This window comes from Agelaius tricolor, unplaced genomic scaffold (assembly GCF_023055355.1).
Source record: "Agelaius tricolor isolate 1412-34295 unplaced genomic scaffold, bAgeTri1.0.p SCAF_2, whole genome shotgun sequence".
Lineage (NCBI taxonomy): Eukaryota > Metazoa > Chordata > Aves > Passeriformes > Icteridae > Agelaius > Agelaius tricolor.
In genome coordinates this window covers 55,827,439-55,850,316 of record NW_027269262.1, presented here as the reverse complement: position 1 = coordinate 55,850,316, position 22,878 = coordinate 55,827,439, and the positions used below count along the sequence as shown (strand labels likewise).

At 35.0% G+C, this 22,878-nt stretch overlaps 1 protein-coding gene across 3 annotated transcripts in view; it reads left to right on the top strand.

Annotated features, from left to right (window-relative positions):
- The window catches only part of RB1CC1 (RB1 inducible coiled-coil 1), a 65,913-nt gene that overhangs the window by 31,812 nt on the left and 11,223 nt on the right, over positions 1-22,878 (top strand). For all 3 annotated transcript variants that reach the window (XM_071419413.1, XM_071419403.1, XM_071419422.1), the window contains 9 exons: positions 1,782-1,952; positions 3,749-3,933; positions 4,902-5,088; positions 5,170-5,251; positions 6,091-6,152; positions 7,175-7,278; positions 9,710-9,836; positions 14,899-16,814; positions 20,631-20,790. In XM_071419413.1, coding sequence (XP_071275514.1) covers positions 1,782-1,952; positions 3,749-3,933; positions 4,902-5,088; positions 5,170-5,251; positions 6,091-6,152; positions 7,175-7,278; positions 9,710-9,836; positions 14,899-16,814; positions 20,631-20,790 — 2,994 coding nt within the window. The remainder of the gene's footprint in view (positions 1-1,781; positions 1,953-3,748; positions 3,934-4,901; positions 5,089-5,169; positions 5,252-6,090; positions 6,153-7,174; positions 7,279-9,709; positions 9,837-14,898; positions 16,815-20,630; positions 20,791-22,878) is intronic.

Here is a 22,878-nt window from a genome sequence, read left to right as displayed (position 1 = left end):
TCTACAAAATGGCACTTCTACTTCTTGGCTGCAGTAAAAGCACTGGGTAAGTAGGAGCTAACCAGATGTTTTTGTTAAGTGCTGTTATAGCCTCTGAAGTAAGAGGCTAGATTGTCTGCCAGTGAAAGTAGAGATGGATCCTACAGATGCAATTAGGGTAAAGGTGGGATAAAAAGAGTGGATGGAGGAAATAGGTAAGAAAAGAATGAGAGCAATAGCCAGTCTTTGTAAAAAGACATAAAACAGCATTAGTTTAAGAATGTAAAAAGAAAAAAAAAACCCAGTATATTGTTCTTTAGTATTTTGTTTTTAAAGAAACTCTTCTGGATGCTGCAGTGGACTAATTCAGGATGTCTTAGGGATGGCAGTGAAGATGATCCTGTAAAATCAATCTAGTTAAATACTTCTGTTACTGTTTCTTGAAGATGGACTTGAGAAAACACCAAGATTCAGAAGACATCACATAATATGAGAAATTAACCTTTGTTTTCAGAGAGTTTGGATGTATTTTGTCACATTAATAACAGCACTATTGTTTATTCTAAGGAGTTCTGGGCTATTATTAGGTTTTGGTACTTTGCCATTAAGTTCTTGGTTGGCTGGTTTTGTTTGGTTTTTTTTTTGTTTGTTTGTTTGAAGTCAATGGAAGACCTGTTCTTTATAGTTGCTCCTTAATTTTTAATGTTTCTCCTCTCCAGATTCCTCTCTCTAGCCCCCCCCAGAAGGTTGTTTACAGGATGAAGTGCTGTTGTGTGTGAAAACTTAGTTAAATACTAGATTGAGGGGGAAAGAACACTTTTTCTTATGCTACTATTGAGTCAAATAATTGCTTTTTTTTGAGGATAGGGGTTGATTGGTATGCTCTGTAAGTGGCATAAACTCTGCATGTTGATGAAAGAAGCCAGTGCTGTGACAGCTCACAAATAGCATCTTTTTCACTTGTTGATTCTCTTGTAAGAGATAGCATACCATAACCATTTTGGATAAATTTGGGCAAATTTGTTCATCTTCTGCTATCACCTAATGGTTTTAACCATGTCCTTCACTAATGTATTTCAGGTTTACACTAAACTCTGACCTTCATAAGAAGCAGCAATTGCCTATGTTGTTTCTAGAACTGTTATTTTAATTCACTACTCTTACAGTGAAGTGTGAAGAGTCACCCTTAATATCTGTGGATATTGGTAGACTCTTAATGTTTCCAGTATTTCTTTTTTTCTCAGATATTATGAAACAACTTCAAAAACATGTTTCTGTTTGGAAAAAACCCCTCTAGCTAAAAGTATGACAAATATGCTATTTTTCCATGAGGTCTTTTCCAGTTGCTTAGAAATTATCTGCTTTAAGTAGTCAATTAAAACACATATGTAGTGGGAAAAGATTTGCAGTTCTTGCAGCTCTTTCTGACTACCCTCCCTTCTGCATTTTCCGTTGAGCCACATTCATGATGGGTTTTGACTGTAGCTGTATAGACTCTGTCACAGGTCAGACTGTCCATTAGCTACTAAGTGCCTCTTCCTCCTGCACCCCACCTTGTCCCAGTGTCCCTTCTCTTTATAAGATTGCTCTGATGGTCTGGTTGGAATACTTCAGAAAAATTCATGCTGTGATATAGAATCCACATACTCATTTACTCAGAATTCTGAAACAGATGATAGATGTAGTCATACATTAGATTAAAAAAAAATTAAAAAAGGAAAATATTTGAGGTTAAAAAACCTCATTTGGCTAACTTAAATCACCTTTCTGTGTGTCAAATACTAATAAATTTCCTTTTTTAGCTTGATCCAAGGATCATCCAGCCCTTTCTGGCAGAATGTCGCCAAACTATCGCCAAACTTGATAATCAGAACATGAAGGCTATTAAAGGTCTTGAGGATAGACTCTATGCATTGGACCAGATGATAGCAAGCTGCAGCAGACTGGTGAATGAACAAAAAGAACTTGCTCAGGTAATACACAGTTGTGTGTGCAGCATGGAAAGATGGTAGGCTTTTTGATATGTGTATGCTGTTAAAGTTACAATGAACCAATTGCGTGTCTTTATGCAAGATAGTTTTCAACATACCACATGGGGGTTAGTCAGTATGGTGCTATTTCATAATAATTTGACATTTAATATCAGCAGTTTTTACATCTTGTCATGTTTTCATGTGGTTTAAAGGTACAGCTAGAAAATCAGAACTTTAGTTAGAGATAGGTAATAAATGTTAAGTAGATCAATTTTACTTTTGAAGGGAGATACTGAATCCTTGATCATTTATTACTCAGTCATACAGGATCAGGGAATAAGTTAATGGTTGATCATCAGTATTGTAGTAAGGAGAAAAAGTAGTATGCCTTCACTGGACAGTGCAATTTTAAGTGATTAGAAATTTAGTTGAAGACTATTTTAAATATAAAATATGTAGCTCCTATTTTTAACAAACACTTCAGTATCATGTGAAAGTTATTTTATTAAATACAGTTTCTGTAAAAAGCTTCAGTTAACTTGATAATTAGTATTGTTCTTTAATGTCTTGTTTGCTACTGAAAGTAAATAAAGGTCTATTTGGCAATACATTATAATGTTCAGATTTTCACCATGACCTTGGAGTTGCGACTCTGAAAAAGGCATGAGTTTCTTACTCCTGCTTACACACTGATATATTATTGGTAGGAATAAATGAACAATCTTGCCTCCCTATTTTGAGGGAGCTTAGAGAGGCCCTTTTTGAGAAGGGCAGCGCTGGGCTGAAAGTTGTGTAGGACCATGCTCCCTGTTGCCTCTTTGGTCTGGTATGTGAAGGTGGATACAACCAGTACTTCTGGCAGCATTATTGAAAAGTGGAGCCTGTCTCCAGATAAATTCAATGAGTGAGTTTAGAAGCGAATGCTAAATCTCAGTCTCGTGATCTTTATATTGTAGGCCAGTGCTAAACGCAAGTGAATTTAGCATGATGGCTAAGCTAGTCTTCCCATCCCTATGCTTGGTTGCCCTTTATTGTGAGTGGTGCTTTTAGCTATTTTTACCTTCTTCACCTGGGTGAAGAGCCTACCTCAAGTTTATGAATCCCACTTTGGAGTAAGAAGTGTTACAGTCAGCTGGAAAGAGACTTTGTCACCTTGTTTAAATGCTACTGTAAATTTAGAATTTGTACCTTTTCAAGACTTGGCAGAGACTTCAGCTTTCAAACCTTCTTCCTTGACATTTCCTTTTATAAATCATCTATTCCTTTACTTATGATGTAAGTGTACAGTTTGCATGCAAATAAGATGTGTGGCTCTTGATCTTGGCTCTTGAGAAGAATTAGTTTCATGTGGAAATTTCTTTATGCAAGAAATAGAAATTCTTTAGCCCACAGTAGTATTGAACATGCTCCAAGTTGATGTTTAATCTTTCAAATGCTAGAAGTGGGAGGAGGGTTGTTAGCAGAAGTTAGAATGATGGTTGATCCCCTTCATCCTAGCTATGTTTCTGCTGATTAAGTTCTGTGGTCTTTCACTGGTGTTGGTTAGTTGTGTGACGTTCTGTTAGGGTTGTGTTGGTAGCTGTTTGGTAGGGAAATATGGAACAAAATTGATTTGGACTGGATTATAGAACTGAAAGAAAGCGCTGTGACACTTGCTTTCTCCATGTATCATTCTGTTATACTTCACAATGGTTACAGTAAGTTTGTTAAAATTCTTGCATTCTTTGAGAAGATGTATCACTTTCACACTTCTTGATTGTTATAAAGCTTGTGTAACAATGTCTCTCTTCCTCTAGGGATTTTTGGCTAATCAGAAGAGAGCTGAGAACTTGAAAGATCCTTCTGTGCTGCCTGATTTGTGTTTGAGTCATGCAAATCAGCTGATGATTATGTTAACTAATCACAGAAAACTGTTAGATATTAAACAGAAATGTACCACTGCCAAACAGGAGCTTGCAAATAATCTGCAAGTCAGACTGAAGTAAGTTAAAACTTCACAACTTTATAGTACTTCCACTTGCAGCAAGTCAGTTTAAGGAATGTGTGTCTGAAGGAAATCATAACTATAAAAAGGTCAAGAGTGCAAATCTTGTAGTGTCTCTGTTAGTATATATTCCTAATTGCTTTCTGTTAGTATATATTCCTGATTGCTTGATGTTGACTTGTTTGTATTTGTTGTTTTATTTTTGCTGCAGTTCTGTCAGTTAAAGCAGTTTTATGTTTTTTGTTACTTGTGGGATATACCTCCACCTTAAGTATTTTCTGGTGGCAAAGTTGCTGTAATATTTCTCCTCAAGCACACCAGTAGATCACCTTCCCAATAGTTATCCTGTGGTTTAGTTATATTGGTGTCTGTGCTTGAAATTTTTCTATTTATTATATGATTAAGGGAATTGAAGATGTGGTTACAAGATGTGAGAATTTGTTACAGTCGCTGTTGCTTGTAGTGCGTGAGTACATTGTGTGGACTTCCCAAACAGTGTTGTGTTCTTATTTCTTTAATAGCATTCTAATCTTGAATACCTTTAGCAAAAGCTTTTCAATAAGTATTTTTAAGATCTATACACAAGAAGTAGTCTTTTTTTTTTTTGCCCAGGATGTATCAGCTTTTTTTTAATTCTACTGGAGAAAGTTGCATTAATATTACTCCTAAAGTTATTTATGCTAATAACTTGAATGTCTTACCAAGACATTCAAAACCAATGACTTAACTCAAATGGTGGTAGATATCTGTTTTTGATCACTGATATGGATATTCTGTGTGAGAAATTAATAGGAAACTGCAAGGTGACTACTGAATTCTGTACAGCTTGGTACTCTTGTTAGCCTCTTGTCATCCCATGTGAAATGATGTCATTGTTCATTTCATCCAGACGTGTTGCTGATCTAATATAAATGAAAAACAAATTGCCAAGATGTGATCTTCTCAAGTGTAGTCTACTTTTGTAGGTGGTGTTGTTTTGTAATGCTTCATGCTGACCAAGATGGAGAGAAACTACAAGCACTGCTTCGTCTTGTAACAGAGCTCCTGGAAAGGGTCAAAGTTGTAGAGGCTCTCAGCACTGTTCCTCAGATGTACTGTTTAGCTGTTGTTGAAGTTGTGAGGAGAAAAATGTTCATAAAACACTACAGGGAGGTAAGTAAATAAAACTTTGAGACCAAACCTTTGTATCAGCATATAAATTAACAAGTAACAATGTATTTTCCCCTTTCACAGTGGGCAGGTGCTTTAATAAAAGATGGCAAACATCTATATGAAGCTGAAAAGGCAAAAAGGGAATCTTTTGGTAAACTCTTTAGTAAGTACTTTCTTTTCTGTGAAGTCGAATTCTGTTGAAGTATGTCTCTTGTCTTTGTAGTTAAAATAATTTTCATTATATTCTTACTTAAAGACTTGAACATTTTCTTTTATTTAAATAGGAAGTACATGCTGGTCCTATTACAAAGAAAATATTTTTCCATTGATCAAATCAACTTTTTCATATTGATTATCCAAAATAATGTGAAAGCTGTGAAATGATTGTAAAAGATACGGATTCTCATTATCACACTTTATTGCAGTTTGTGCTTAAACATGCATTGTGAGCTTTTATGAGCTTTATTGTTCTTTTAAATAACACTTCTAAAACCATTACTGAATATTTGGATGCTGCTGTGACTTTCTCTGTACTACTCCAGGAAAATCCAAAAACTAAGGCCCGTGTCTAAAGACCTTCACCAGAAGTTTTAAGCACATAATTAAAAATAAAGATTCTACTAAAAGAATTTTGATTACTTTTTCTGCAAAGTCTGGCACTTGTGTTCTGAATAAACAGCTAAAATAAGAAAATTGAGTGAAAGTTTATCAATTTTTTTTGGAATGGAAATGAGGAAGATTACAGTGAAAATTTCAAAAATAACTTGAGGCTTTTGCCTGTGTGTACATTAAGCAAAAAGAGACTTCTGTGAAGGGAGTTCTGCTTGAATGGTGGGTTGTGTGATGTTCTGTGGTCATTTACGGTTTTATGTGGACATCAATATAAGTAGTAGTGCTTCCAAATGTAGTTCAGCTATTAAACTGCAATAACTTCAGTTGATTTCTCTTGGGATGTTGCATTTCTTCCTTTAAATAAGTTGTTTGTTTGGGTTTTTTCTTCAGGGAAGTCTTTTCTAAGGAATCGTTTGTTTAGAGGACTTGACTCCTGGCCTCCATCCTTTTGTGTATGTATTCATATTTTTGGGTTTATTTAATTTCTAAATAGTTTTACAAATTAAAAATCTGGGCTTTTCATTGAAGCTATATGCCCTTTGCATTGCTGTGACACATGAAGAAGCTGGGAGCTAGTGTTCTCTGCCATTTCAAGTGACCTATATTAACATTGGCTTGTAACTTGCAGTGCAGTGGGAGAGGAAATGTCAGCTCTCCTTTTTAGTAGTGCAGTCCTTTTTTTAGTCTGTGGTATTGAAAAAAAATTAATTGTAATGATCAGAAAAAAGAAGCCAGGAGGAATAATTTGATCATCTAATTGTCTTGTGAATAATAGAGCAATAAAATTAATTGGATGGTAAAAGCAAGTAAAAGTTTTCCATGTAATCAGTGGATGAGTGGAAAAGGATTTTTGCCTCTTAATTAGCTGATAACGTGAGGGCATTGTAATTAAATATTGCCTGTTAGCTTTGATTTCATACAGCTTGGTTAATTGAAGTAAGCTAACTCCCTTGATTCTAATGTTGCCATCTCACTTTGCCTTTTTAACCTTTTCAGCTTCTCCTTTTCAGCCTTTTTTTTTAATTTAAAGGATACTTGGAAAATAAGAATGATACTCACTTCAATGTCTCAAATACTGAACTGAATTAATATTTGTATGTGTAGCAGCACAATAAATAAAACTTCAGTGCCATTTTATATCCCTTAACTTCTAAACTCATCTATAATGTTTATGAAGCTTGGTAATAGGGAGGAATTTGGACTAGATGCTCATTGTAGTTCCCTTCCAACAGGAATACTCTATTTTACTGCTGCCCAAGTACTATGGATAATTAATCATTACAAATGCAAGGAGTGTTTTTTAGGGGTAAAGGACCAGACATGGTTTCTTAAAAATTAAAATATTTTTAAGATTTTTAAGAGCAAGAGATCAGTTTACTGCTGACTTTTCCATGTTATTTATTAAGCTCTTCTTGATCCTTCTTTAGTCATCTGATACTTTACAGCAATGTGTAAATTAATATCTTCTTTACAGACACGAAAACCTCGCAGATTTGACAGTGAGCTTCCAGATATCTCATTGAGTGACTTGCAGTTTTTGCAGTCTTTCTGTCCTTCAGAAGTACAGCCATTACTCAGGTAAGGCACCTCTTTACAATTTGTGTGTTACAGAAATAGGTTTCCTGGGGATCCCATCCTCATCAGTTTTCCACCTCCTTAGGTCATTTTCCATAAAAAACAAACAAGGATTTTCTGATCTTATTACCATTCTTAAGCAATGATCTTCACTGACTTAATGCAGATTCATATGTATTCAAGTTCTGATGGTTTGAACATACCCATTCTGTACTGAGATGTAAAGGATTTTGGGTGTTTCTTTGATCTACCTCAGAGATAAAAAGCAAAAAAATTGCTATCAGTTTTAAACTGAAATAAACTCATAACTATGTTTTGTCAGATCAGAATGAGATTTGATACTTGTTTCTTTTGCTCTTTGTTGTGTGGTATTCTGTAGGAAATAAAATAAATGTCTTTAGCTCAGCATGAGATCATAGAGATCTCCTATATTCAATTGCTACTTTTTCTCCAATTTTATTAGACTGAATTTGCTAAAAAGTGCATTTTCTTAAGTGCCTCTGCTGTCAATGGAAATCCATCATTTTGAGTAGAAGCTCTATTTCTATGTTTCTTACTTCTCAATAGTGAGGCAGACATGCATATGTAGACAGGAAAGCTACTGGTTTGTCTTAAAAGCAATTTATGGGATTAGTTCCTTATCTAGAACTTGGAGCTATCTAGTGAAAAAAGATGACTGCTAGTGTGAGCTTCCAAACTCAGAGCAGTCAAGGTGGAGAAATGCCAACCAAGATAATGGGCCAGAAATGGGTAGTAGCAACTTGTATGTAAGGTCCTGCCTAGGAGGAGATCTGTCAGTATGACCACAGTCAGATCATCATCATCATCCTCCTCCTGAAAGAGATCTGCAGTTAGAGATTTGAGATTTGCTGTGATTCCTCTTTTTTGGTTTTTTTGTTTATTTGTTGTTTTGGGTTTTTTTTTAGCCCCAGGCCCACAGTCCCACAAAATTGGGATTGCATTTACAAAGGTAAATGCAAGAGGAGGATGCTTCACTGTCATCTGTCAGGTCCACTAACAGTGTCAACCTAATACCTGTTATTGGTGCATAAGGCAGGAGCTGGATTCACTGCTTTTGTTCACCTGTCTTTTGGACTGGCAATCTTTTTGATTCAGAATTCCTGGCTATCTTTATGATAGTGTTGGTGGAGTTAACAAGTGTAGTGAGCTTAGTCACCATCACAGTGGATTTGCCATAGGTAATTTTATAGCTGATGTACCCTTTTAATTTCTCTTGTTTTGCTCCTTGGGTTGCTCCTCATCTATTTTGTGGGGAAAAAAGTGCAAATATAGGATCTTATTCCTAATGTTTACCTGATTTTTTTTAATCTGTGAGAATTTTGGAATCTTCCTGGAAGTTTATACTGAGATCAGGAAGAATTTTGCCCTGCTATTGTCAGAAAACCAATCACTGACTTAAGACGTTTCATTTGGTTTGAATTGTAGTGACATAGCTTTCCACTTGATGGCAATAGAGGTGGGATTATGTCATTCCTCCTGGTTTCTGGGCTCAGGGTTGCATTTGGTGAAAAATATAGAGGATAGTGTTGAACTTGTAACTTGTGTGGGTAAAAGCTGTCACACACCTTGCTTCGATGCTGATCTTCAGAAGAAAATTGAGAGCAGTACTTTCTTTGGTGTTTTCATTTAACATGTAAGGAGTAAGCAGTAAGCAAAACAGACCCAGCACCAAGTCCTTTTCTATCAGCACTGAACCTCTCAGCAGCATAATTAAAATGATGTTTTAATTTACTTACAGTGCTTCTGTCTTCTGAAATTGTGTTTGAGCAATGATTGAAATCTTAATTCTGCAAAAATACACTTAATGCCACTTGCCCTATATATTGAATAGAGAATGCAGAATACATTGAAGTGTCATCTGCTTTTACTATATTGTTAGTCTAGATGAACTCTTGCTTCATGTTTTCAGCTTATCTTGCCACACTTGAAATGTGATCAGGATGCATTAATCAGTTGTTTAATTTTAGGTTACCTGTCATGAAAATAAAACAGTAGAGAATTAATTGCTTCTTCAGAGGAAGAGCTGGATTGGAGAGAATCCAACTGGAGACAAAATATAGTCATTTTCAAACACAAGTGCTTCAATTAGAAATCTAATCACTTCTGTTACTGTCATTGGAACTCTAGGTACTACTGGCAAATGCTTTCCTTAGGAGGAAAGACTGGAATTACTTGCTCATTACTGTGTTTATTGTTACAGACTCCTTAAAAGTGCCCAAGTTTTTAATTTTAAACAAAAATACCAGGGAGTCTTCATAGACTTTTTTTTTCCATATAAAATAGATGAAATTAAGAAAGTACAGACCTTACACAGAGGCAAGCTTAGTATTGTTGAAATATACACATAATAATTTAGTAGATTGGAGTATTAAATTAACAGTGTGGAAAAAAGTAATCCTGTACTGTTTTTAAGGGTTCCCATACTTTGTGACTTTGAACCTCTTCACCAGCATGTACGTGCTCTACATAACCTGGTCAAGGCAGCACAGAGTTTGGATGAAATGTCACAAACTATTACAGACCTGCTGAATGAGCAAAAGGTATTTTTGCTTTTCTTTATCAATAAATAAGATAATATTATATTTAAAACAGTAGAATATTTTCATAACATTGTTTTATCAAACACTTTAGAATGCATCTTTTTTTTTCCTGATATGAAGATTACCTGTGTAAGTTTTCTTTCTAATCATAAGCTAGTAAATAATCTGAGAATATTTACAGGTGTTTGTATTCCACAGAAGTTGTAGAGGTAGAGTTGCTCTGTTTACATTTTTGTTTTCTGTCACTTTCAAATCTTCTGTCTGCAGAATGCATTGCTTCAGTTTGTATTCAGTGAATTTTTTACTTCTCTGGATTTCTGCGTTGTTTCTTAGGCCCTTTTGGCACAAGCAGTTAAGGAGATTTTGGGGCTTTGGTTGGCTGTTGTGCAGTCTTTCTCTTTGAGTACAGAAGGAACAGATGGTAAAAAGATCCCTTCCCTAGTTTCACTCTGCCTGTCAAGCAGATTCCTTCCCCTAGAAACTGTGTTTCTGCCAATCACTTCTGCTTCTGTGCATGCAGCCTCTAAATTCCATAGTACACCCAATAGGTTCCTTTTAGCTTCTGACTGTGGCCTTTCTCAGGGAAACACTGGGTGAATTTAGCAACGCTTAAGATTTTTTTGTGAAGTTGATCACTTCAAACTGGGTTTCTTTTGCTGTAGAAAATCGATAGGTTTTTCCAGGGCCTGTGTTATTGTCTGCAGTGTAAATTCTTGTATGCACTTGGCTGACTGGGAAGCATCTTATATAACAGATAAAGCTATGGTCATGTTTAATTTTGAATAGCAATTTCCTGCTTAAACCAAGTGACATGAAGTTCTCTATCTTTTGATTTCTCTGGGATTTGAACAGGAGATTTATTGAAAATCTTTTATTTATGTAAAATATGAAATCTGGGCTGCTCTTTGTTCTGTAACATAGAAAAGGTGTATTACTTAAGTATTATTTCCCAGCTATTTTCTCTTTTTATTAAGATTGTTTTTCAAATGAACAGCCATTGAGAAAAAGAATATTAGGGCCTGAACACTGTAACAGCCATTGAAATTGCTGGAAGTGAAATTCTGTGAAATTTTGGTGTTTTCTGAACATGCTCTTACAACAGACCTTGCTCTAAAATATAGACATTCACTCCCAATATGGAGTCCCAAATCCCAAAATTTATCTCGTAAGAAATTAGGATAGTGACAGTTGTTCTAATAAATTAATTTTTTCATAAAGGCCTGCAGTGTCAGAAGAATGTGAAATTTAGGTTTTAATTCTAAATAGGCACAAAAACATTTAGAAAGATAAGCAGGAAATGTACCTGAATTTGTGAAGTTTGTAATTTCCCCTTCTTTCTTCAGACATACTTATCTGAAAAAAATGTATAAGTATCTGGCTGTACTGAAAAAGATGTTTGCCAAATCAGGAAAATTCACTCTTTTATTTTGCTTTTGTTTGACTAATTTGGATTCTTCACTCACACAGAAATGTCAGGTGCTCAGACAGATTTGGATAATTGTCTATTTCCTTGGAACAAATTTCATTGCACAATCAGAGCTGGGCCATTCATGATGTCATCTTGAGAATGCCCATCTCTGTGTGTCATTTCAGTGATTCATTTGAACTCTTTTTGGAATTGAAGCAAACAGATTTGTCAGAGTTTTTTTACTTTTCAAAGGCAATGTTGTTTTTACTATTTGATGAAAGACACAAGGTCTTTCTCTGTGTTGTTTTACTCTGCAGCTAATATAGAAGTGTTTTTTTAAATTGTATTACTTTTGCCTGTGTAGAATTACTGAAGTAATTTTTAAAATGCTCCTTTTTAAATCTTCAATATTGCTGAGAATTCACAATAAATAATTAGAAGAATAAATAAACATTTAATAATTGTCATGAAGATACCTACATCTTCATGCATCCACTTTTTCTGGTGGTGAACTGTCACTCAGCTTGGTGCAGAGTTGGCTGTGCAGGTGTTGAGTGCTGCCCGTATTATTATTCTCATACTCTACAAAAGAGACACATTCAACCCTAGCATTTCCCTTTCCATACTAGTGGCAGCAGAAGCTTGGTTCTTCAGATTTGACTGGGATAGTTTCCCTGGATTGTTGGTAGTGCATCAGTTTAATTCTGTCTGGGTCAAGTGAAAGTTCATCCTACTGGATCAGCCACAGCAAGTGTCCTTTGATAGTTGCTTTGGGCAGGAGGGAAAAGTTGTGGCTGCAGACAAGGGAGTAAAGAGCAAGTCAGAAGAGATTGAATTACTTACTTGGGGTGTTGAAAGTATTTCTCTTCAAGTGTCTCCATAGGTCTTATTATTTCAGTTTTCAAGTTCATAGAACATTAATGATAATTTTTTACTTTAGTATTACATTGGAGTAGTTAAATGACATTTTTTGTGGATATTTGTTTAATTTGTTAATACTTTGAAATCTGTTTTCATTTTTAAGACCTTCTGCTTATTCTTTGTAATTTAATAGCCTCAAAGATGTTGCTGTGCCCTCTTATTTCCGTAATACAAAGTTTAAGCAGGTCAGCAATTGGGTTAAAGATGTCCAGGGAAAGCTAAGGTGCCCATGGGTAAGATGATTAAGGTGTCTTCTCAGTGATTAGTAGGTAATTAACATATGCAATCCTTTGGTATTAAAAGTTTTTGTTATAAGGGAAGCTGGTTTTTCAAATCAGATCATAAATCTACCATTTCTTCTAGTTGAGTTGGAATTGAAACACTGCTTGTAATCTTCCTGAGAATTGCAGTATTCCTGATTATTGTTTTTTTGTAGTAACATAATTTGAGCAAGGTACGTAGTCTTGAAATACCTGAGAACTTGGAAATTAATTCTGGTTTTCTGTCTCTATTTTGTTGTTTGCTCTTGACTCCTCTTCCTTTGTCATGACAAAAATTAGTGTATGACATGTGCATACATTGCTGCCTGTAGATTGTAAACAGACTAGATGGCAAGCACAGGCTTCTCAGTAAACAGTCTTTGTATAGTTTCAGACACTCAAAATGTGAAGTTTAACTCTTCTCTAAGCAGTAATCTTGTGCTCTCATTAGACTCCCAACTCACAGAAGCCACTGCTGAGGCATGTAGTGTGCTACAGCCCCAGGTCATGAGGAAACAGAGGTCCTTATTGTTCCACAGAGTGGCTATTTCTTTTTTCTTCTTTATGCTAAATCCTTACTCTTTATCTTCTAGGATGAGTCTGCAGGGTTGCCAAAAGTAGATACTATCATTCCTTTGCATGTGAGTTTCTGTAGGACTTTCCCATATTCAAAGTCTTTGAATTGCTTTTTTTAGTGTGTAGTTGACATCTGTGATGATAGTTTTTGTTACTTTTTCTGGTATATTAATGGTAGATGTTTGTCACTTAAAGCATGCTTTGAACCTAGGCATGTATCAGCATACACAGTATCCTTCAACATCTATTTTTGTAAGTTTTCTTAGATAAACAACAAACTGAAATTAAGTCCAAGGGAAATGCTTAAACCTGGGCTAATAGGATCATTTAGAAATGAGCATTTCCTTTTCATTTTTTTGTTTCGTGTCCTCTTCACTTTTTGTAAATACAATATTCTGTATGCAATGATCACAAGGGTTTTTTACAATGCATTTAAAAACCATTGTATGATTTAGATTCATAAAGATACAAAAGCTAAGAGAGCTGAGGTGAAAATGCAACTTTGCTAAATAGATGAGTGTTGAAACTGGAGATAGTATTCTTAAATCACAGCTGAGAATTGTTAAACATGCTATATCTCCTTTAAGGAATATTTCCTTGGTGCAGAGGAGGGCAAGGTACCTTTTTGAGTAACAATCATTTGTACAAGATGGAGACAGCAAAAAAAAGGCTATTTATACAACAGCTGATCAATGTCTGTCACTTCTGGGATTTTTGCTGTTGCTGAACATTTATTGCCAAGCTCCACTGACTGTTGCCAGTCAAGTAGCTGAATTCAATGGATGGCAGAGGTCTTTCAATAATAGCAAACATAGTAAATAACACCAGACATGCATTCTAGTTGCATTGAGGCAGTGTGGATGGTTTGGGAAAGAGGCATGAGCAAGATCACAGAATTTATTAGCTGGAGGCAGTGTTGGATTGTTGAAGAGCACCCCCAGATTTCCAGCACTTTGAGACTGAACATTTTATGGGAATTTTCTGCTAGAAAAATTCCCATGAGTTTTTCTTCAGGAACTATTTCTTTTCAAGGTTGTCACATTTCTTATATGAATAAAATCAAACAAGTTCTTAGTGATGAAGGATGGAAGAGCAAGGTAATAGTTGAGCTATGATGTTACAGAGAATGCATCTGGGATCTTTCAGAGCACTGATACGTTCAGAAAACTTTGCATCTCTTCCAGTTTGTGATCCTGATGATCCTGTGCATACCCCTTAATTGTGTGTCACAGCTACTTGCCTTATGTATTTTAACTGTGTGTGTTTCACTATAATTTTCCTGGGAAAAATTGGCTTCTCTATCCATCCTATTACAAACATTTTCAGGAATGCGTCTTTGTTGGATACTGAGGCTGTACATTGCTTTTTGGCTTACACTGGAAAGTGTTCTGCACTTGCTGAAGCTTAAGGTTTATTTTTTTGTCTTAAGAATCTATGGATGTATCGTTGGCATTAGGGCTTCCATATTCTATGTTGTGTATAATGGTTAATAGCATAAGGTACTAAAGGAGTTTTTAATTACAATATTGGCAATAACAGAATAAAAAATATTTTACTAATGAAATTTTTAGGAAAACTGAAATAAGTATGCTGTAAAGAACCAGTGCCTATTTCTGACTGGTAAGATACAGTTGACTATGCTCTACGTAGGACTTTGGGCTAGGTGAACATTTAATATTTATGTGTTTACGAATGATGTTTTTCTGAAACTTAATGGAAGATCTCCTTGATTTTCTGCAATTTTTGCTTAAGTTTTAGTAGTACATATTTTGGATTGTTACAAATAATAAGGCTGATTTTTTAAAATTCTTGTTTTGCCTGGTGGTTTTGAATTAATTTTTAATATTAACACTTCTGCTTATCACTTTGTGTTCATTTCTTGTTTTATAACTTGTAGGCCTCCAATAGTCAAGCATCGCCACAATCTGCTACCACGCCAAGGACGGAAAGTACTACAGGAACCGCAATTGCTACCTCTTCAAGAACTCCTCCATCACTCAGTCTTCAGGGTCCCCTGTGTCCTCCTGTGTGTCCCCCAGCTCCTTTGGAAGAATTGTCTCCAGACAGCATCGATGCTCACACGTTCGATTTTGAAACTATTGCCCATCCGAACTTGGAGCAAGCTCTTAAGCAAGGATCGTTAGACTTGGATTCATTGGCAGAGAGTCCAGAATCTGACTTTATGTCAGCAGTAAATGAATTTGTAATAGAAGAAAATCCAGTGTCTCCTAATGTCATAAGTGACCCACAAAGCCCAGAAATGATGGTGGAATCTCTTTATTCTTCAGTTATCAATGCAATAGACAGTAGGCGTATGCAAGATACAAGTTCTTGTGTAAAGGATGTTTCAGTAGAAAATGCTTCTCTCAGTGTTTGTGTGGAGAAGTGTAGGGTTATTGCTCAAGACTCAAAGGTACATTTAAGAGGTATAAAAGAAGATCTTTGCCATTTCAAAACACTTGTACAAAGAGAACAGTGTGACTTTTCTAATTCTTTAAAATGTACTTCCTTAGAAATAGTAAATACAATTGAAAAGGTAAAGCTTTCACTTGAAAAAACACTAAATGATAAACATCAAAATGAATTACAGTCTTTGAAAAGTGAGTATGAAACTAAAATTAATAAATTACTGGAGGATGGTGAAGAAAGTAAAAAGAAAATCAAAAAGTTAAAAGGTGACCTGTTGGGTCTTGAGGAAGTTCTTCAGAATAAGAATGATGAATTTGCAATAGTAAAGAATGAGAAAGAAGCTGTGGTTTGCCTTCAGAATGAAAAAGACCAGAAATTACTTGAATTGGAATGCCAAATGGAGACACAAAATTCTGAAATCAAGGAACTGAGGCAGTCACGTGAAATTGTACTTGAAGACTTGAAAAAACTTCATGTTGAAAACAACGAGAAACTACAACTCCTGAGGGCAGAACTTGAGAGTTTAGAGCAAAGCCATTTAAAAGAACTGGAAAGCAACCTACAAGCCAGGCATTTACAGGAATTTGAGAAGGTCCTAGCTGAGCACAAGGACTGTTTGGATAAGTTAAAAAAAGAGAACGAGCATAGACTTGAACAAATGCAGGAATCTCATGAGGTAGTTATGAAAGAGAAACAACAACAAGTAGAAGAGTTACAACTGAAGGTTTCAGATCTGTCTGATTTGAGGTGCAAACTAGAAGTTGAACTTGCCCTGAAAGAGGCAGAAACTGATGAAATGAAGCTTCTTTTGGAAGAAAGCAGAAACCAGCAACAAGAGACCTTAAGATCTCAGGTTGACAAGGAAACTGAAAGCTTAAGAAAGGAGATAGATAAATTAAACAATAAAATACAAGTCAGCAGTGATGAACATCAAGTGGGCTTATCAGAACTAAGGACTCTGATGACAATTGAGAAAGATCAGTGTATTTCTGAGCTAGTAAATAGGTATGAAGAAGAATCAAATTTGCTTAGAACTGAATTAAATAAAGTAACGCTTCTTCATCAAAAAACTGCTGAGGCAGAAAAAAGACTTTCAGAGCAAATAACAGAACTGCAAAGTAAGTTAGAGTTGGAAATGACTGCCCTAGAGAAGGAAAAAACAGAAAAATTGTCTCTCTGTGAGAAGCAGGAAAAATATGAAGCTATTATCCGTAAGCTAAAGGAAGAGAAAGAACTGTTAATATCTAACCAAGAACAAGACAGGCAGTTGCTCATTCAGAAGCTCAATTGTGAAAAAGAGGATGCAGTACAAACTGCTTGTAAAGAGTTGGAATTACAGAGGGAAGCTGCTGAAAAAGGGCTTTTGGAAAAAATACTGCAACTTGAGATGCAAGTGAATCAGAGGTACTGTAAGAATTAAGTTACTGTGTTTTCCTAGTATTTTAATCAGTATGGTATATTCATGACATGCTGTGCAGTAACTAAGATTGTTGTATTTGTAATAGTGCTTATCTGTAATGGTTTCTATATTCACATTTTAAAATGTTTATAGGTAGTGGTGTTCCCATATCTGTGGTTAGTCTCAAGGATTGTAAAATATCTTATACAGGATTATTTCAAGACAGCAATGAAGGTTTTATATTTCAGTCATGTTGAAGGAGTGTTTTCACAGTAGCAAATTGCAATTTTGGTGGTCTCAGCTCCTCTCTCTTTTCCCATCCTTGCTCTGCTAGCACTGTGGGAGCATGTAGTGGCTGGCTTTTTGGTAGCCTGGTAACTTTCTTTATTGGCTAACTGTACACCAGCTTGGTGATAATGGGGCATGAAAACTTGTGTGGGAGTTTATACAGGATTGACTGAGAGCTGTCCCATGGCCACATGGACTTCCAATGACCTTTGCTGCCCCACTTACCTATTTCAGTGTCTTCAGTTTGAACTTCATAATGAAACACCAAGGTGCAATATAATCTTAAAGAACATCCTAACATCACAATTTTTCGTTGTTAATTTCTGCAGAGATTTTTCCATTTTAAAAATACATTTTTCCCTAGCCAAGAATGTGTAGAATTATTCTTTCTATTGTATCTTACATACTTAGGAATTTGTAATGCCTACTAGCAGCCTACATTATGTTGTTATAGAATGGAAATAGAATTTTTCCATGTGACTAAGGCTTAGCAACAGTATTTTTTTAAAATGTTAGCATTTATCATTTATGTACTTTTGGTGTGAATCAATGCAGCAGAGAGATCTTGTTTGTAAAATATCTTAATAGAGAAATTTTTCCCAGGTATTAGGCTATACCAAGTATGTGAAATGGGAAAAGATCAATAAAATGGAAAGAATTGACATAAAAGCAAGAATACTGCAAAAAATGAGTACAGACTTAAGTTAGCTTTTAAATGTTTAGTGTCAAGGTACTGTTAAAAGAAAAAAAGGTAGGAGAGGGGAGGTCATGCAGAGTCCAACAGCATAGTCATAGTCCAAGGGAAATGAGAATATCTGTCACTGTAATTGTCTGCTACCTCAGGATTTTCACATGCGAACAAGTCCATGAGTATGTGATGTTGTGTTAGTGCCTATGTTTGCTTGTCAGTGTATAAAGAAATGCATCAAGATAATATTGCTTCTTTGAATTAAGGTTGGGATAATGAAATCTAAGAACAGCCCTTCTTAATTGAAGAAAATATTCTCTTAATGAAATATGGTGTGATGAGAAGAAAAAAGCTAAATTCTGCATTCTTTTCCTTTTCTGTGTATTTATGCATTGTAGAAATTTGAAGAACTTGACTCAACAGGAAAAAGATGTAGCTGTGTCATCAGACTTTTTAAAAATCCACCTACACTTAACTTTCAACTTGTGATTACAGCTTTGTGAATTCTTATCCAAACTGGATAAAACAGATAATGTATTTCAAAGAAATATTATCTGCTTCAATCCAAAGAAGTGCTGTTAGTTTGTTACAAAGTTCTGTAAAGTAATATAATTTTTAGTGTGACATTGAAATATATTTTGCCTCCTCAGGGTTCTTTTTATGCCTTTGTTCTGCTGTTATTTTTTTTTTTCTCTAGGAATCAAGATATATACTATGTTTTTATCTCCAAAGTGCTCATATGTTGAGTAAATCTGTCCTAAGATATCAAAGTCACTATTTACTTGTTTGATTTTTGAATTCTTAAAACCCCAAGCTATGTCAATAACTCAGGTTGATTTGTTATTCTCACTCATTGTTTAGCAATTGTAATGGTAGAAAACAACTTTTATTTGGCATGTGACAATATGTTTGTTGTTTTCTGCAAGACTAATGTTACATAAGCCATTCAGAAAAGTAATATTACATAAGCCATTCAGAAGGTACAGACAGAGAGACAGATTGTTAAATTTTACCTGAGTATTGCACTGGTGTCAGGAATTTAGGTTTTTCCATGAAAACTAACATAAATATTAAGAGGCAACAAAGGAATGTTTGCTATCCATGCATTACCACAGTATAAAAATTAACATAGTTTGGTGTGTCTGAAAATCAAGTCATTTTGATTAAGAAGGATAATAAGACTGCAAGGCATTTGTAGTTTCATTTACTCTATCTGCACTATGTAGTAGTGTAAAACAGTAGAGAAAACCACAATATCTTTAATGACTTGTTGTTAAGCATTTTGAAACAGTTTTCTGGTTAGTTAAAATATCTGTAATACTCTAAAGAATGTTAAAAGTAGAATAGGAATCCCAACTGCTTTAAAGATGGAATTACTGCTTTGATATCTTGCAGTCTTAGTATTGCCCAGCCACTTCTGTCAGACCACCATATGTAGTGGAGCTTCAGAGTGCATGTCCTCTCTCTCTCCTAGCTAGGCTTCATTTAGAAATAAATTGAAATTTAATCAAGCATGAAAATGTGTACTTGGTGGCACAAAAAATATTTGCCTGAGTGTTTCATGACTTTGTTTTCTCTGCTTATTTTACTTCTGACTTCTATAATGTCAGAGGCTGTTTAGCCACTCTGAGAACTTGGGTTGGCTTTTAGAGCTCTTTTATTTAGAGGTTCTTATGGGCTTTTTGAGTGCTTAGCTGCTGCATAATAGTTTGTATATTCAGTATATGCCCATGTGGTAGAACAAGTAGCAGTGTTACTAAGTACATTCTTTGTCATTTAGAGCAGTGCAAGTGTTTGCTTGCAAAGAAACCCCAATCTGAAGATACGTGCTTTTGGTATCTTGAAAATAATGAAGCCATTAGCCATTGTCATTGTTGCTGTAGTTGACAAGAGCTTTTCAGATTAAATATATAAACCTACTGCCTGGTACAGTGATGAGATATAAAAACTAGTAATGTGCTAGCATCCTTTGCAGAACAACAATATCATTTACTTGGCTGTCATTTGCAAGCAGTAGTCCAGGCAATCCATCTGAGAGGCAGACAATTTCTGCTTTGGTTTAGTTCAGCTAAGAGCTTTGGGTTTAAATATGATTAGTTGTAATATCAATATGGTTTAAATATGATTCTGGTGCAGATGAATAATAGAAACTTAAAATAATACAATTTTTCACAATTGTTGCCCAACAACAGGGTTTCTCTATTCTAAAGTTCTTCAGAGGTGTTCTTGATAACTCAAGCCAAAGCACAGAAGAGTGTAGTTAGTTTTTGCATCAGTGGTGAAAAATACTTGGCTTATGTAACATTGTTTCAAAAGCCATTTAAGGTCATTATCCTGCTTTTGTGACTGTTGATGGTTTCCTTCCTTTATGATCATCACTGCTGTCCTCCAGATTCTGCAGTCCAGAGTTTTGAGTTTCAAATCTGGATTCCTTAGCATCAGATTTCTGCTGAATTATTTTCCTTATGTGATATTTCTGAAGGTTTTGCATTTTGACATACTAAGTATCTTTGTGAAGTTGATAGTTTCTTTTTGCTACTTTCCTGACTTTCTGTTACGTTACTAAAAGTATAAACAAAAGTCCTCTCCCACCACAAAACTTCAAAATTAGAGCCAGCATGCTATGCTAAAAACAGAGAAAGCCCGAGTAAGAATTGGTGAGATGCTCATGATTAAAAAGTAGAACTTGAAGTTAGTAATGGTTTAATTGTAATATAGTATTTTGTAAATACTTCAGAAATAATGTCTCAGAATGAACGTCTGACTTCTTGTGTGTATGTTTATTTCATGTATTGTGGGCCTTGGTATATGCTGCACATTTAAAGCCTAAACATTTTCTTTTAAGTCCTCCTGCTGAATCATCTGCTGAATCAAACTTAGTCGCTGAACTTCAGGAGAAGCTTCAGGAAGAAAAAATGAAGTTCTTAGAGCAACTTGAAGAACAAGAGAAAAGAAAAAATGAAGAAATGCAGAACATCAGAACATCACTCACTGCAGAGCAGCAGGTAAAGCTGATTTTTTTTTTTAAATTATTTTTACTCCCAGGACAGTTGTGTTCTTTTGCTGCTTTGAAGTTAGAGTACGGTTTTCTCTTTTGCTCTGTAACATATCCACATCCTAAATTTGTGTGATTATCTGAAGCCAGGATATTATGTGTTAATGTAGTCAAACATTTAAGCATTAAGGAAAAAAAAAATACAACAAAGAAACAAACAAAAAAATTCCACTGGAAAAAAAAAACAAAAAAACAGAAGGCGAAACCAATTACCAAACAACTGGCAATCCGGAATCAATTTTTGTGACTTCTTTTGCTTAAGTGCTTGGAATCTATATTCAGTCATTTCTTCAACTGCAGAAAGAGACCAGGTATTAAAAAATTTGTGGACAACACTAAATTAATTATTTGAAATACTAATTGATCTGGAATCAATTAGTATTTCGCTGGCTTTTAAAGTTTATTACCATGGACAGGTGGTGTTTTGAGGTTCAAAGCATAAATATATTGTATTTTGAGGTTCAAACAATGTATGTTGCATTTTACATAATAAACTTAAAGCCACCGTGTAGTCCTTATCTTGATGAAAAATCACATTGCACTGGATTATTATTTTACATCTGTATCCACACATTTTTTCCTTTCAAAACATCTTGAGCCTCTTAGTTTCTGTAGAGGAGTCTCAAGTTCTTAAATTAAATCTGTTAGTAACAGCTATTATCTGCAGCTTTGTTGCATTTAAACACTGAGAAAGGATTTTCTGTTTTAAGCACTTCTCCTTACTGTAGCTGTGGTAGGATCAAATAAGGACAAAGAGACAAGGGTGGTGATCAGCCAGCTTGGTGAATGAATGCAGTGAATCACTTGATGCAGGGAGTAGGGAACACAAAGTTGCAGATGGCTGTAAAGAAAGGGGTCTTACTGCAGTTGGGCTGCAAGCATTAATGCTGAAGTTAGCCTTACATAGTAAATCTAATAGGAATTTTTTCCTAGATTGATAATAATTCGATTTATTTTTCCAATATTTCTTAGTATTCCATTTTCCTCATTATCTAATAGTATTCTTCATTTCTGGAGCAGAGCATGGAAGGGAAGGTTCTGAGGCATTGACAGCAAATTCCAAGGAAAGCTGGAACATTTTTAAAAAAACAACAAACAATGAACAACCCCAAAAAAGACCCCAACCAAAGCAAACAAATACCCCAAACCCAGAAAAAGGATGTAACAGTCAGTGCTGACAGTTTACTTTGCTGCCTCTGCTGATTACTGAATATTTTGGCTATTTAGTCTTGCCTTTGTCTTTTTTGGGTTTTGTTTTTTTTTTCCTCTGGGAAGTTTCCTTAGAGGTGTCACTTATGCTTTTGCTATGTAGACATATAAGAAAGTTATATATATGTATATTTGTTATATATATGTATATAACAGAGTTTTGTTATGCAGACATATAACAAAGGCTGCTGTGCTCTATGTAAGTTGTGTAGCCCACCAAATAGTTTGCATTTTAAGAGTTGATAGGCATATATCAAGAGAATCTTCAAAGTCACAGAAGAATTAAAAGTAATTTGAAATATCCTTTTAATAGATGGTTGTTAGTAGGTTTTGTCTGTCTCTTCAGCGGCACCCTAAGAGTTAAAGGGCACAATGATCAGTAGAAGGACTGAAGAACTGGAAAGATTTGTTAGACTGGTACTGAAGGCTATGCTGGCCACTTCTTATGTTCACCTATTCAAGCTATTAACCAGGATTCCTGTGTATCTTTTGCAATAATTAATTGCTCACTGAAGAATTAATGCATGACTTGAAATGTATTTTTAATTTAGTTATATAGTGTATTGGTAATGGTATTTTTTTTTCATTTGATGTAACATATCTGGATGCAGTTCAGCTTTATCTTAATAATATGAACCCTTCAAGTAACTGTTTTAAATATAGAATGCTCAAGTAATTTACATTAACTGGAATAAAAAGTATTCATATTAAAGAAAAATCAACAACTTACGGTTTCTTAAAATTATTTCTTACTGTACTACTTGTATGTATCAGGCTTGAGGGAATTAGAGGGTTAAAAATGAAATTAATTACAAAAAAATTTTAAAGA